Source organism: Phyllobates terribilis, unplaced genomic scaffold (genome assembly GCF_046119375.1).
Source record: "Phyllobates terribilis strain yellow unplaced genomic scaffold, ASM4611937v1 Scaffold_1__5_contigs__length_1240528914, whole genome shotgun sequence".
Classification (NCBI taxonomy): domain Eukaryota; kingdom Metazoa; phylum Chordata; class Amphibia; order Anura; family Dendrobatidae; genus Phyllobates; species Phyllobates terribilis.
In genome coordinates, this window is record NW_027362761.1 from 858,402,914 (window position 1) to 858,419,991 (window position 17,078).

At 44.3% G+C, this 17,078-nt stretch overlaps 1 protein-coding gene across 1 annotated transcript in view; it reads left to right on the forward strand.

The window, feature by feature from the left end:
• Positions 1-17,078, forward strand: part of LOC141153760 (alcohol dehydrogenase 1-like) — a 31,327-nt gene that overhangs the window by 3,103 nt on the left and 11,146 nt on the right. Inside the window, exons 2-4 of the mRNA XM_073638877.1 lie at positions 14,047-14,148; positions 14,903-15,044; positions 15,468-15,555. Coding sequence (XP_073494978.1) covers positions 14,047-14,148; positions 14,903-15,044; positions 15,468-15,555 — 332 coding nt within the window. The remainder of the gene's footprint in view (positions 1-14,046; positions 14,149-14,902; positions 15,045-15,467; positions 15,556-17,078) is intronic.

Genomic DNA, 17,078 nt, shown 5'->3' on the forward strand with positions numbered 1-17,078 from the left:
CCTATCAGTTTTTGCCAGGCAGGTCTGTGCCAGTGCTGTGCAAGTTTTTTTCACAGCATTTGGCTGAATCTAGCAAAGCTAATCCTTTTTGGCCTATTGCAGAGTGTGTTAGTCAGTGGAGTAGCCTATCTGTGTTGCAAGATATACCACCTGTGTATAGAATACCAATTTTTTTACTGCACCTAGTGAAGTAAAGTCTTTTGGGCATAGCATCATTGTATTAGTCCATCTATACTGACCTCCATCAGGTTGCAAATTGAATATAATTTTTTTCTGCATCTAGCTCTGAAAAAATATTTGCCCTTCTAGCAGTGTGTGGGACTTTCTCTATTAGTCCATCTATACTGACCTCCATCAGGTTGCAAACAGAATATATATTTTTTCTGCATCTACCTCTGAAAAAATATTTGGGCTTCTAGCTGTGTGTGGGACTTGTTCTATTAGTCCATCTATACTGACCTCCATCAGGTTGCAAACTGAATATAATTTTTTTCTGCATCTAGCTCTGAAAAAATATTTGGCCTTCTAGCAGTGTGTGGGACTTGTTCTATTAGTCCACCTATACTGACCTCCATCAGGTTGCAAATTCAAAATAATTTTTTGTCTGCATCTAGCTCTGAAAAAATATTTGGCCTTCTAGCAGTGTGTGGGACTTTCTCTATTAGTCCATCTATACTGACCTCCATCAGGTTGCAAACTGAATATATATTTTTTCTGCATCTACCTCTGAAAAAATATTTGGGCTTCTAGCTGTGTGTGGGACTTGTTCTATTAGTCCATCTATACTGACCTCCATCAGGTTGCAAATTGAATATAATTTTTTTCTGCATCTAACCCAGCCAATAGTTTTGGCCTAATACCACAGTTTGGCCACTCAGCTCTGCTCGGTTCCCATCCATTGTTTTTTTGTGCAAACAACTCCAGAGTTGTGAATTAGTTAACCACAAAAATGAGTGGAAAAAGGCCTGCTGCTGGTGGAAAGGGGAATAGGCGTGTTGGGAAGGGGAAAAACGGTTGTGTCCGTGGGGTAGGTGTTAAAGCAACAGTAACATCTGCAGAAGAAAGACCATCTTCCAGCCAAACTAAAATGTCTACTTCTTTTAGCGGACAATGTGATAAGATCCCTTTCTTACGGCCACGCCAATCGCTACAAATTCCAGATGAGGCACAAAAACAGCAGGTGCTTCAACGGATATCAAGTGCTCCTTTAAGTGGGCTCTCCTCCACATCAACTTCAACATCACAAATACTCCAGTCCTCAAAGGTGTCACCCCAATCGCACTTGCTTCCTCACAGCTCCCAAATCTCCAGCTGCCCATCTGAGTATGAGGTAGAACAGATGGTTGAGTCTGCAGAGCTGTTTACTCATACTATAGCCTGGGAATCAGAGGTCGACTCCAGCGCTTCTGTGAATCCAGACGAGGAAATGATCTGCACTGATGCCCAGAATCTTTATGAGTCGGATCCAGGACCAGACGCAGAAGGTTCTGACCATAATGTAGACCCTCATTCCCAAACTGTAACTCCTGTTGGTGGAGACAATGAGGAAGACGATGATGAGACTCAAATACCTGATTGGAGCGACAACTTTAGTTTTTTGTCAGGGCAGGAACAGGTTGGCTCTGAGGACGACGGGTGTGATAACGCACAGGGTGATGATGATGAGGTTGGAGATCCCACTTACTGTCAACCCACAGTCAGCCAAGAGATGAGGTCAGCAGAGGAGGTGGAGGAAGATGCTAGTGACGATGAGGTCAGGTTGCGCCTCACTGGACAGAGACGTAGTACTGGAAGCACGTCAACAACTGCATCCTCAAACACAATTCTGCCTCTCACCACAAGTCGTGGTGGCTCTTCAGGTCGCATGGGTGCTAAGCCTTGCATAGCCTGGGCATTTTTTCAGATCGATAAAGATGACCCAACTCGTGTTATCTGTAACATTTGTCAGCAAAAGCTAAGTAGAGGCCAAAAAATACATAGTTTGAGTACTTCATGCATGAACCGGCACATGGACATGAAGCATAAGTTGCAGTGGGAAGCTCAGTGTGCTACAATGCGGCCTAGCCGGCCGGGCCAACCACCGTCTGCCATATCTTGTGCATCCGCGGCCTCTTCATCCTCTGTGACTGGGGGGACAGCAGTCACACCTGTTTTGGGGCGCAGACCTGCCACCTCTTTACCCGCAACAGCCAGCGTGATTGGCAGGTCATCATTTTCTTTGGAGGTGGTAACACCAGCTGGTGTTGAGCGCTGTCCGACATCGATAGCACCACCTTTGGATCAAGGCAACCTAACATGTCCGCCTGCATCTTCCTCACAGACCGGCAGTTTGCCGGACACACCCTTATCAACCCCGTCTAAGCACAATAGCCAGCCCTCGGTCCCTCAGATGTGGACAAGTAAAAGACCATTTCCTCCTAGCCATGAGAAAGCTAAGAGGTTGAATTTCACCATCTGCAAGCTCTTGGCTACAGAAATGCTGCCTTTCCGCCTGGTGGACACAGAGGATTTTCGAGACCTTATGTCCATCGCAGTGCCCCAGTACCAGATGCCCAGTCGGCACTATTTCTCAAAGAAAGGTGTGCCTGCGCTCCACCAGCATGTCGCACACAACATCACCGCTTCATTGAGAAACTGTGTGTGACAGGGTGCATTTCACCACAGACACTTGGACGAGTAGGCATGGACAGGGGCGTTACATGTCGCTGACTGGGCACTGGGTAACTATGGTGACAGCAGGACAAGGGGCTGCTGTCCAAGTCTTGCCGTCCCCACGAGTTGTGCGTCAATCCTCTTTATCTCAAAGTTCCTCCACTGCTTCTGCCTCCTCAACCTCCTCTCGGTCTTCCACCTGCACCCAAAGCCTGTCTGGTCATGCCACAAGCTTTCTAACTGCGCAGAAGGGATCCTGCACACCTCCTTACTATGCTGGCAGTAGGGCTGAACGTCATCAGGCGGTTTTTACTTTGAAATGTCTGGGAAATGTGAGTCACACAGCTGAGGAGTTGTGGTCAGCTCTGGAGAACCAATTTCATGAATGGTTGTCTCCACTGGACCTGAAACCAGAGAAGGCTGTGTGCGACAATGCTGCAAACCTGGGTGCGGCCCTTCGCCGGGGCAATGTCACACACGTGCCTTGTATGGCTCACGTGTTGAACCTGTCCAGCAATTTTTAGCCCACTATCCCAGTCTAGATGGCCTTCTGCAGAGGGCACGGTCGCTGTGTGCTCACTTCTGCCGTTCGCATCCCGCAGCTCAGCGACTTACTTCTCTACAGAAGTCGTTGGGCCTGCCACTTCACCGGCTAAAATGCGATGTGCCTACCCAGTGGAATTCAACTCTGCACATGTTGCAGCGACTGTGGCAGTACCGACAAGCCCTGGTGCAATACGTTCTGACGTATAGCCTGGGCCAACGAGATTCAGAGGTGGGGCAAATCACGCTGGAGGAGTGGTCTCAGATCAGGGACCTATGCACCCTTCTGCACAGTTTTGAAATGGCGACGAAGATGTTTAGTGCTGACGATGCCATTATCAGCATGACTATTCCGGTGATTTACATGCTGGAGCACATGTTAAACAGAATTCGGAGTCAGGTGGTGGCATAAGAGGAGGTGGAGGAAGTAGAGGAGGAGGAGTTGTATGCGGAAGGGCTAACATCTGCAAGGTCCAGACGGTCGGCAGCACCAAGGCGGCAGGCATGTGAGGGTGGGGGAGATGGTTTTACCAGGGCGCATGGTAGCAGCCAAACTAGTGAGGAAGGTGCAGGAGCCCAGGAAGAAGTGGAGGACGAACTGATGGAAGACTCATCAGATGAGGGAGACCTTGATCACATTTCTGTTGTGCGAGGTTGGGGGGAGAGGACAGAGGAAGGAAGCATGATTGTTACCTCACCACCAACACAACAGGGACTTGGTGCTCCTGGATGCGCAACACACATGAGTGCCTTCTTGCTGCACTACCTGCAACATGACCCTCGAATTGTGAGAATTAGAAATAATCCTGACTACTGGGTTGCCACACTGTTAGATCCCCGGTACATAAGTAAATATGCAGAAATTATTCCTGCCATAGAAAGGGATGCACGCATGCAGGAGTATCAGCAGAGACTGTTGCAGAATCTTACATGTGCTTTTCCACAAAACACCAGTGGTGCACGTAGTGAATCTCACAGTTCCAACTTGCCAACCGTGGGACCGTCAAGTGTTCAGCACTCAAACCGTAACAGAACCACAGTATCTGCTGGTAACATCAATTTTGCGGAATCATTTCACCACTTTTTTAGCCCATCCTTTGCAAGGCCACAGGAGACAAGAAGTCTGACACATAGTCAACGCCTAGAGACGATGGTACAGGAGTATCTCCAAGTAAACATTGAAGCCATGACTGTGTCACTGGACCCTTGCTCTTTTTGGGCTTCCAATCTGGATAAATGGCCGGAGCTAGCCACTTACGCCTTGGAGATCTTGTCATGCCCCGCAGCCAGCGTTCTGTCTGAACGTGTGTTCAGCGCTGCTGGTGGTGTGCTGACAGATAAGCGCACGTGGCTCTCCACTGATAATGTAGACAGACTCACGTTCATAAAGATGAACAAATCATGGATCCGAAACGACTTTTCTACCCCTGTGTCATCCTGGGGAGAGTAAAAGCTTGATGATTGGTTAAAATCACCCTACCAACCGTTTTAAGCTTTCAAATTACTAATCATGTTTATCTGTATCTTGGGTGGAAAATAATTTGGGCTTTGTAGCAGTGTGCAGCACTGATTCTATTAGGCCATCTATAATAAGCTCCACCAGATTTAAAATTACTAATCATGTTTATCTGTATCTTGACTGGAAAATAATTTGGGCTTTGTAGCAGTGTGCAGCACTGATCCTATTAGGCCATCTATACTAAGCTCCACCAGATTTAAAATTAATAATAATTTTTAGCTGCATGTAGCCCGGAAAATAATTTTGGGGCTCCGAGATGCGCAAGACACATAAGTGCCTTCTTGCTGCACTACCTGCAACATGACCCTCATATTGTCAGAATTCGAAGTAATCATGACTACTGGGTTGCCACACTCTTAGATCCCCCAAACTTTTCGATCAACCTTTTCATTTTAATAAAGACCAAAAAAATGGTCATTTTTGAAATTATAAGCATTAGCAGGTTATTAGAAACTGAAATCAAACAGTTTTCAACTCAAAACTTTATTCTAGGTGATGTTACATTTTCACATAGGACCCCTTGTTCGAAAGGAGCTTCTGAACTCTCTCGTCCATTGAATTTGTCAGGTTTTGGATGGTTTCTGCTTCAATTGTTTTGCATGAGGACAGAATACCCTCCCAGAGCTGTTGCTTAGATGTGAACTGCCTCCCGCCATCATAGACACTCCTTTTGATGATGCTCCAGAGGTTCTGAATGGGGTAGAGGTCAGGGGAGCATGGGGGTCACACCATAAGTTTGTCCCCTTTTATGCCCATATCAGCCAGAGATGCAGATGTTTTATGTGCAGCATGAGATGGTGCATTATCATGCAAAAAAATGATCTTGCTGTGAAATACACGGTTCTTCTTCTTGAACCATGGCAGGAAGTGCTGTTTGAGAAAATCCACATACATTATGGAGTTCATCTTTAGCGCCTTCAGGGATCCTACAGGGGCCGACAATCTCTCTCCCCATGATTCCAGCCCAAAACATTACTCCACCTCCTCCTTGTTGGCGCTGTAGCCGTGTTTGCGTGGGGTGTCCATCAACCAGCCATCCTCCACTCCATCCATCTGGACCATCGAGCGCTGCATGGCACTCATCCGTGAACAAAACAGTTTTGAAATCAGTCTTCATGTAATGTTTGGCCCACTGGAGCCGTTTCTGCTTGTGTGAAGTGGATAGAGGAGGTCGACAGGATGGCGTATGCACAGCTGCAAACCTCTGAAGGACCCTGCATCTTGTTGTTCGGGGGACGTTGGAGGCACCAGCAGCTTCAAAAACTTGTCTGCTGCTATGACAAGGCTTTTTTGCCGCTGCTCTTTTAACCTGACGTAATTGCCTGTAGGAAAGAGTCCTCAATTTGCCCTTATCAGCACGCACACGTGTGTACTGTGAATCAGCTACATACTTCTTGATTGCCAAGACACTTCATCCTGATCATCGCACAATGTTGATTGTAGTCATGCCTTGACCTAAACACTCCACAATTTGTTGCTTCTCAGCAGCCGACACATCCTTTTTCTTTCCCATTTTGGCAGAAAATGTAGGCTGCTTAATAATGTGAGACAGCCTTCTTAAGTAGTCTTGCCTTTCATTGGACACACCTGCCAAACTAATTAGCACAGGTGTCTGCAATTGCTTACAGTGATATAAAGAGCCCTGACACACATCACCATCAATGAGTTTAACTGACAAACAAACAAATTCTTCCCTTATCACTCCTAAACACTTTTTGCATAATAATTTGGAACACAGTGTACATGTGCTTTTCCACAAAACACCAGTGGTTCACATAGTGAATCTTACAGTTCTAACTTGCCAACTGTGGTCTGTATGGAGTTGTTCAATAAAGGGACCAAAATTAAGATAACATAGATGGGAGAGGTCTCTATGAATAGGAATTCCTAAGTATTTGATACCCTGTGAGTGCCAGGCAAAGGGAAAGTTGGACTGGATGGAATCCTATATGGATTTGGGGAGGGAGACATCGAGGGCCTCAGACTTCGCTGCATTGATTTTAAAATTTGACCATGTAACAAAGTGATCTATTTCAGCCATAACAGCATGGATGGATATATGTGATTGAGTGATATATACTAGGACATCATCAGCAAATAGAGAGCACTTGTACTCGGTGCCTCCCACCTCAATCCACCTAATATTGGGGTTATGGCGAATTGATGAGAGCAGGTGCTCCGTCACTAGGATGTATAAGAGAGGGGACAGAGGACATCCCTGCCTTGTCCCATTGGTGATTGTGAAAGGTGATGAAAATGTTCGGATGCACCCCCTGTGCCTTGGGACACCTGGAGCCGGACCCTTTTTGTTGGATGCTGGTGGTTGTAGTCTTCGTGGCGGCGACCCGGTTCCGTGGCTCAGGGTGGTCAAACCAGTGGCGGAACTATTTATGTGGTTTTATGTTTAAATGTCCGACTCCGCCACCCGTGGATTGCGGTCAGAGTGAACCGCCGCTGCAGGGCAGACCGCTGAGGCTGGTGTTGTGGGTGCAGCAGAGCGTATCATAACTCCCCACGGGAGGAGTATAGCCTCAGGGCAGTGTATGCGGAGGATGGGGGTGATGGTGCAGGGCAGCAGCAGTAACGACACGGAGTCAGTGATGCAGTCCAGGGCCTTTACTCACAGTTCTTATTATCCAGACCACGTCTGCAGGTAACGGCTGCCCACGTCGTACTGTGCTCACCAGGTGAGGGGCTCAGACAACTCCCAGATAACTTTGGAGCGCTTCACAGGACCCCCTTTGTGTGTCCTTTGTCTGGCCTTTCTTACCAACCCTTCTGTCCGGTTGCCTCGGGCCTCCTCTTGGTAAACTTGGCGCCAGTTTCCCTGACCCTATGTGGTGCCTTCCTAGCGGGTGTAGCGAGGGGCTGCGCCACATAAAATGTCACAGCCTCCGGTTTTGTAGCTGAGGGTCGTTTCCTGCCTCCACTAGTTTCGGGGACCGGTCTCCCCCTTTGGCCTGACCCCTCCACGCAGGTGGATTCGGGCGTGCGGTGGCGACTCGCCCGTCCGCACCCCTGGGATCCCTTCATTCCTCGTTCCTGGAGCCTTCTCCGCTCCTCTTCCTTCCTTCTCCCTCTTCCAGGCCTGGGCCTCTGTTACTAGGCCCGCCTCCGGAGCAGAGCTCATGCAGAGCCCCTGCTCCCTGCCACTTCTGCTCAGACTTCTCTGCACTGAACTAAGATGGTGCCCACCTTTTATACTCCCTTCTCAATGCACCCAGGAACTGCTTCCTCCCTGCTCCTGCACTACAGGGTTCCCCTTTCTCAGTGTTCCCTCCCCCCACTCCAGCCAGGGACAGGGACTGTCGTGCCCATCTCAGAGGCATATTGGTCGCCCTGCCCCACGGCAATGTGGTGTAATGCATGCAGGTGTCGGGTCCTGATCCACACTCCATCCTTACCTGAGAGTGAGATATCACACCTCTGGGTGAGGTGCAATACCTCTGTAGCAACCGAGCCCTCAGGGTGCTACAGTTCCATTTATCTTCAGCCTAGGTGACGTATTGTGATACAGGGCCGTGATTTTGGCTATAAAAGGGTCCCCTAGACCCCTACCCCAAGCTTTTTAAGAGAATCATATATGGCGTGCCAGGAGACTCTATGGAATGCTTTCTCAGCATCCAACGAGAGTATCTAATTACAAATTTTTAACTGCATCTAGCCCAGGAAATACTTTGTGCCTAGTAGCAGTGTCTGCTAGTCAGCGGATTATCCCGGCTGTTAAGCAAGCTACACCACCTGTAGTTTGGACACTTAATTTTTTCAAAGGAAATTCTTCGGGACCACGGTATACTCAGTGAAGAGCATCAGGAGGCACCCCAAGGCATAGGGGCTGGGACTGGCAGTAGGATGCCTTGCGGTGGACAGCCGAGCTCGATCCTTATAAAAGCTTTGTAACTGCAGCAGCTTTAGTGGACGCTACTGGAGCTGGAATTACGCGGCTGCTGGCATGAGACTTGCCCTCCAATAGATCCTTGTAAATGGATTTAAAGTGTATTCATTTAAATTAGAGAGACAATTTAAATTAAAAAGCTTAGAGCTGCCTCCACCACAGGGGGGCTCGCTCGACCCACCAGCGGACAGGCACCAGTATTGGGAGAGGGGGGCTGGCCGTCAGGGTTCACCGCGGCTCTGGCACAAACCCGGCGACACGGAGGTGGCACGGGCAGGAGCGGACTGAACGTGTCGGCTTCTCACTTTTTGGATTTTAGAAGGGCATGACATGCCTATATCTGTGTCTCCCCCTCCTTTTACTCCTCCACCTCTTTTCTTTTCGCATGACTATATGTACTTGTCACTTTTCCATGTGTTAGTTGTGTCTTCTGAGCAGTTTGTCAGCTTTTGGACACCTTTGAAGGTGTTTTCTATGTGTTTCTATGTGTTTTTGTTTGCCTGCCATTGGTTTTAACGGTGTTCGAAGGTGTTCGACGAACAGTTCGACGAACAGTTCGGCGAACACACGGGTGTTCGACGAACCGAACCGAACTCGAACACTACGGGGGTGGCTCAACACTCGTCAATATACCAGCTGTTATTTCACCGGTGTACGTAAACATTTATGTATTAAACTATCACTAGTAAAGTGTGGATGTTTGTGTTGGTCGGAACCATTGTTCATCAGGACATTCCTCAAACAGTTGTTCAACCATTAACCCTCTTCACCTACTTCTATCTAAAGGTACAGTATGTTCACATAGAAATTAGTCCAAGTCGGAAAAAGTCAGACATGCCTTTGCAGTGAAATATGAGGCTGACTTCAGATTTTTTCCCCATTCCGTACTGCTTTGTGTCCGCGAGTGACAACCTGCTGCATTTTTGAGATTGACTTAGTGCACAAAGCCCTTCAGTGAGTGAAATGTTACTTATTGAAGCAATTTTCTTAGTAGGTAAAATAATGTTTTGTCACTTTAAAAGAAATGGGAGGAACTTGTGGACACATTCTATGCAAATTCCCATTAGAATATGCATAAACTCTGTGTGAACAAACCCTAATGTGTACGGCCTCTTAAAAATTAGTTTCAATAATGATACTTCAGAGCGCACTACTAGTTTTAGAAGATTTTCCAGCAATCAAAGTGTATAGGTCAGCAGTTGTTTTTAATGTTTTAGCCACTTAGACATGAAACATGGCGAGAAATGTCAACACTTGAAGTAGAATCTTTTTACATATCAGATGTAAATATATGCCACATTCTGTAGTGTGAATGCCATCTTCCTATTACATTCAGGCATGCACATAAGAACTGGAGAAGAAGGGGGGGGGCAGGAAAGCTTTTACTTTGTTATGAATATAGTTGGCAGGCACAATGTTGCCACTTAAGGTCATTCAAGGATAAAGTCAGAACATTGGTCATATCTAGTAGTGATTGACTTGCATAAAAAAATAGATATGTGCATAAAGCAGCCAGCACAGGATTCAGACTTTTGGTTTTGTTCTATTTTGCTAAAAGTCACTCAATTTCCTTCTTACAAATGGATGATTGTAACAGTGCATAACAATGCTAGCTATACAAAATGCTATATAGAGTGTGATATCTTAAAGGGAATCTGTCAGTTAGATCAACCTCCCCAAACCACATATATGGACATGCGGGTCTTCGAAATGTATCTCTATTGACACCTTTATATACTCTATCTGTTGCTGCATTCCTTAGAAATTAGCACTTTCAACATATACAAATTAGGCATTAAGTGTTCTAAGTTGTGACAGAGCACTTAAGGAGCACTACGTCCTGAGGTTTTTTCCCTACCAAGCACCTCTTTTTTTCCCTACCCAAACCTCTTTAGCTTCAATGATAGCCCACTGTCTGTTTGATTTCAGATATCAGACAAGGACATCCGCTGGTCAGCGATCAATCAAGCAGCTAATGCTGGGGAGCAGAGGCTTGTTAAATTCTCTGAGCTATTAACAAGCCTCATTTGCATATGAATGAAAACACTAATTAATGCTGAATGCAGCAGCAAATAGAAAATGTAAAGGTGTCTATGAATTTATATTTCAAAGACCTGCATGCCCATAGATGCAATTGTGATCTTACTGACAGATTCTCATTAATGACTCATTAAATGTTTGCTAACTACTTTGCCCTATTACTAGACCCAAGTCTAATGATTTGTTTACATGAACAAACTGGCAAAATTAAATGACTGCCAATTGGTAAATATAGCTTAAAGCAGGCTTGACACCAGATTTTATACTACAGTCTCCATACATTTTTTAAATAGATTTCTCAGACCTGAAGGGTCTGATGTACTTACTTTGCTAATCTATGTCAGAATGTTTGCATAACCATATTTTAAATTTAACATTAGTCTCCAGCAGCCCAACTTGATTGCCAGCTCCTCAGTCTATCTCCATCTTTTTGCTAATTAAATTCCGGCCACTTAGTCTGAATGACAGTTCCTCAGTGTCCATCCACCCTGCTGCTAGCTCTCACAATGCTCAGAACAAGCTGCAGCTGTGAATCAAAATGGCTAAATACACTTAGGTGGCAATTTATCAAAGTGTTATTGCCAGAAACAGGCGAAAAACACTTTGAAAAGTCACAAAAATTTTGTGTAATTCAAAGTGTCACAAATATGTTTTTACTTTTGGCTTAAATAACTGGAATGGAGCTGGGGTAGGACAGGGTGTGACAACACTCAACCATCAAATTAATTGAAAGTGACAAAATACATTATCCCACAAATGTTACTCCGGTCTTTGGAAAAGCACAAGGAAGACACACCATGAATAAAGTGTGCCAAATTCATTAAAGGAAATATATCAGCAGGTTTTTGTTATTTAATCTGAGAGTAACATAATACAGTGCGCTAGGAGCCTGATTCATCAGCAGGAGATTATCACTGCCTGACTAGGTCTCATGTGCAGAGCAGTCAGGATAATCTGTATAGCCCCGCCCCCACCACCGATTGGCAGCTTGCTGACTATGCACATTGTACACAGGAGACTACCAATCATGGGTGTGGGGGGGGGGGTTATACACAGCTCAACCTTCAGAGCTATATCTACAACAAAGAAAATAAGGATTCTAGAAAAATTGCACCAATCAGCCCAGTAAGTGATACATCCTTGGAATCAGGCTCTCAGACACTCTATTATGATACTCTCAGAAAACATTACAAACACCTGCTGACAGATTCCATTTATGTGGTCTGGTCTGTTAATGAATTCAGTGCATCGTAATCTTATAACGCCGGTGTTAATGAATCAGGACTTAAACTCATGAGCTCTCACACTCTTTAGCTGATAATTCAGGAAAATTTGGAAAAAAAGATGTGTTCATTCTAGCATGATTTTTCATACTGAGTCCACCAGTCTGGCAGATGATAACTATCTATTAAATAGTATATGCAGTTTATATTGTGAAATTTGCCGACAAATCTAAATTAAGATCACATAGTACACAGGTACTAAATTACATTTCTGACTGTAATGTGTTTTGAAATAATAAATATCATTTAGCAGTTTTACACATTTGGACCTCATTTCCATTCACGAGCCATCCATCTGTTTCTCCCACATTCGTGATCCAAACCCTAATAGTTTTTTATGGGATTGTTCGCAGTCATTCAATGCATCAGTTCTTGCAACGTGTTGATTTTATAGCTGGGATCAGACAGTGTAGCATGCAGGGTTTTTTAATGTGGTTATGGATGCTAGACATTGCACAATGTGCTAAACTTTGCATCAGTTGTGTCGAGCTCAGGCTTAAAAAAACCTGATCGGATGAAACTGATATATGTAAATCCAGCCTTAGGCCCCATCCAGATATCCATTTTTCGTGTACTTGTTCTGTTGATTTTCACAAAAAGAACAGGTTTCCAGTATAGTCTATGGAGCTGTTCAAATGTCCATGGGTTTTATTTCTGGGTAGAGAGCTTCGCAAAAATTCATGGGGGCATGTCTGTTTCTGATCAGAATCACATATGAAAATTACCCATACAAGTCTATGCATCTAACAAAATCATGGACGGCACATAGATGAAATCAGTGTGCACTTGTGTGCTGTCCATGATTAAAGAAGCACTCCTCCTCCCATCAGTTGTTATCCTCTTAATATATTGCAATCATCATATTATATAGCACTGTGTACTTACAATTGCTTATTTTGCCTTTCTACCCAGCTAATTCTTCTCTTTTCTCAGCTCTATGTAGAAACAGGAAGTCTCTTGTCCCTGCATTTATCATTCCCCTCCCTTCAACTCTGGACTAAGATTCTCCGCTCCTGCGTTCTGCCAGGGACTTTTGCAGTGACTCATGACTTGCGCAGAGAAAATTTACCTCCTGTTTCTACATAAAGCTTAGAAGGATTTACCTAGTCAGTTTTTAATCACGTGATGTCATAGACCTAATGGAAAAGAGAAGAATTAACTGGGTGGCAGGGTAAAATGAGCAACTGTAAGTACACAGTGCTATATAATATGATGATTGTGATATATTAAGAGGATAAAACGTTGATAGGAGTGCTTCTTTAACTTTGTACTGGATAAGAGAAGCTTTGCAACTTATGCATTTATTTTTTCATCAGTGAAAAATGCTGCTGAGACACTTATGTTAAAACTGACACTGAAGAAATTTGGTTCCAAATCATTGAAAACAAAAGTTGCAGTGGGTGAATCAGGACTGTACACATGTTTACATGGTCTGTACCCACTAAGAAAATTCAGATTAATGCTGCTATTAGATTTCTGTGCTAACAATTACTGTCACATGAGACTTTAGCTTACAGTATAGCGCCACCTATATGTTATATAGCATCTAATCATATATAGTAACACTGGTTACAAACAGTCCATTACAATAAATACTTTTATTTAATGCTTGTAATGAAATCTTATTCTACAGATTAGGGCACAGTCTGAGCCATATAAATCGGACCGCAATGCACGGACTGGCTGCGGCTCTCTCAACCCGAGCGTGACAGCTGTACAGCAATATATGATGCTGGGCCTGGAGAGCCGCGGGCCAGTCCGTGCATTGCGGTCTGATCTCAGTCTGATTTATACGTCCGACTGACTGCGCCCTTATTGACTTATAGACTTACGCAGTAAATGGTATTATCGTGCTCACTATTTTGAGTTTTTGATACATATTTTTATTATTTCTTATTGTTCTACCTTTGTGTTTGAAAATATTTAAGTTTCTATTAAAAAAATATATAATACCAGTATGATAGTTTTGCAACATATTTTATTGCTCAGCTATAGATCTGTAATAAACCATAAACTTCTTTTGAAACATTCATACACATGGATCATGGATTCTCTGGGTAATATAATTTGAATAATATATTACCTGTCAATACAATTCTTTGCTTTTATTCTAGGTCATAAAATGCAGGGCTGCTGTCGCATATGAATTTAAAAAGCCATTGGTTGTTCAAGAAATTGAGGTTGCTCCACCCAAGGCTCATGAAATTCGGGTCAAGGTAATTGGAGTTTACTCCTATCTTACAGTTAATATTTTGTTGTTTTGAATTAAGACATAACATTTTAAATGGCTGTCCATTTTTGATGTTAAAAAAATAGAATGGAAAAATATTTTCCTCCATAGTATTGGATGAAGTTATTCTCTGTTCACATCTGCATATGGCATCTTTCTTAGGGGTTCCATTGGGATTTCCACCATTTTCAACAGCAAGTTGTATGGATCAATTGCATGATACGTTTGGCACGTCACTATGACATCACTATACATAAAAGCCATAATGCAGATATGAATAGAGCCATAGACCTCTCCTGCCCACTGTAACAAATGGAATATTTGAGTTTCCTTTTTTGTGCAGATGCATCAGTAGAAGTCCTGCATAGACAAAAGATCTATTGTTCTTCTTTTAAAGTAGTTATAATAGGTAGAATAATTACATATATTGCTGAGATACTGTAATTATCATTGTTAAAGTGCACTTATTTAACTTTGGCTGGTCTGCATGCAAGACATGGACATCAGTTGTAACTGGAGTTTTAAACATATATTGAAATCATTATAGCACTACGCTGGAGTAAAGTCTGATTTTTCACTGTAGTGTGAATGGTCTGTTAGGCCGTGGTCACAAGCTGTGGAATCTGTAAGGTCTTAGCTTTCTATGAATCCAGTAGCATTTCACATTCAATTTACATGAATGTGTCATTTATGCTCTATAAAAGATTCCCATCATGCAAACGAAAATGTTTCTTTTACAGGTTAGCGCAAGTGGAATTTGCCACACTGATGACCATGCCCTGAGCGGTGGAATGGCTAGTTTAAATTTTCCTGTAATCTTGGGGCATGAAGGCGCTGGAATAGTTGAGAGTGTTGGGGAAAAAGTATTCAAAGTTCAACCAGGTAACTGATTACAGTGATATACTAAAATCAATATAGCAAATGTCTATACTTCTTCCTAAACATACAAGTTCCCCAAATACAATTTTCTCAGTGGGCTGTGCATAAAGATATCAAGATGTACAATACTTTAACCACTTTGCGACTAATGTCGACTTGAACTTACCTAATACAGAAACACATCAAGAAATTCCTAAATTACCCCTGTACTCTTGTATTGACCCCAAAGTAGTTAGCCACATCCATAGTAGAATAAACATAAATCTAATATCCTGACATTGTTTTCAGGGATCGCTGTAGAATATGAGGAAATTGTGGCACATTATATTTACTTTCATGGAAAAAGAGAGTTTGTCAACTATGTAGAACTCACAAAAGTCATTGTTGTTACCATATTATTAATTATTATATCTATCTTTATTTTAGGAGATCATGTTATCCTGTTGTGCAGTCCAATGTGCATGAAGTGTAAAGCCTGCCTGCATGAAGACAGCAACTTCTGTGAAAAAAATGAGTATGTTATTTTCCCTTTAATATTTTATTACCTAATATGTTATTCACTGTGCAGTGGTTAGATCCATAAAAAATGGCTCATCTCATTGGCCAATAACACATTTAAAAACTCATCTGCATAGAATAGTAAACTGTCCCCATGAAGATCAGAGGGATCACCAAAGGGTGTAGATGCTGCCATGGACATTATCTTTCTAAATTGTAGGTCAGTTTGAGAAGGGAGTTAAATTTCAAAATCTCCAACATATCTACTGACATAGTGTATGTGTGTGTGTGTGTATATATTGTAGGGGTTTGGTACTCACTCAGCCGCGGTTCAGGTAGGAACAGGAAACGTTTTCATAAAAATGTTCAGGCAGGTTTATAGGGACTTCATAAACCGCTTAGCATAGGCAAACACAAAGGCAGCCTTTTCTGGCACGAAGGGAAAACACAAAGCAAAGTGTCCATGCAATGGTGTCCAGTTCTCAAGGACTTGGCACAAACCAACACACTGGAGATCCACACGTCTCCAGACACAGACAGCAAATGAGACACTTGGCCTCCATTTTATTTACAACAAACCATGCCCCGGGTTGGGGATATGTAAGCAGCCACTCCCACCCATCTCTTATGACTGCTCATAAAAACGGCCCTGATATGCCCTATTAACCCTCACAGCACTATGCGTGCTGGAGCATACTTTTCCGGTTTCACATCACCGAAGCTACCAACCTTGGTGATACATGTGACGCACTAGCCCTCCCTGGGAAATGGGGTTACTCGGAGCCGGGCCTCTTGATGATGTTGAGGGGATGCAGTCGTGGCCTAGACCCGTTCCGTGCCCAGGGCTGTCACATAAAAATAATGGGCTTCTTTTAGGATGAGTGGTATTTCGACTACTCCACCTGTGGTGTCTGGTGTGGGCCACCAGCGCTGCTACAGTCCACTGAGGCTGGTGTTATGGGCAGCTAGGATGGGATGACTCCCCAAAGGCGGAGCAGGCCTCAGGGCAGTGTTTGGTGATGGTGGGTGCAGTGCCGCGCGGGAAATAACAGGCTGAAGCGGGGTGTGAAGTCATCCAGGGTTTTTACTCACATTCAGATGAACTTTATCCGCAAAGCTTCCCTCTGCTACACACGTCGTACTGCGGCCACCAGGAAGGGGGTTCAGCACTTTCCAGGTAGATCAGGAGCACAGTCTCCCACTAAGTCTTCTCCTGACTGTATGCGTGGTGCGAACGTAGTGTAAGGCTGGGTCCCACTGGGTGAATACAGTATGAGAGAAAAAGGTGGCGTAGGCCGCTCCGTCCGTATCCCCCCTGGGATCCACTAAGCCTCTGGGCTTTTCCAACTGAGACGTGAAGTAACAAAGTCAGATATCGGGGGCCGGTCACCCCTCTTGCAGCAGGAATCCCTCTGACTAGGCCAGAGTGAGGTATACAGGTGGCGTATGCCGCTCCGTCCGTATCCCCCTGGGATCCTTTTGCCTGTGGAGCCTATCTCCTCTGCTCCCCTCCAGGTCTTCTTAGGTAAGGACCTTGAC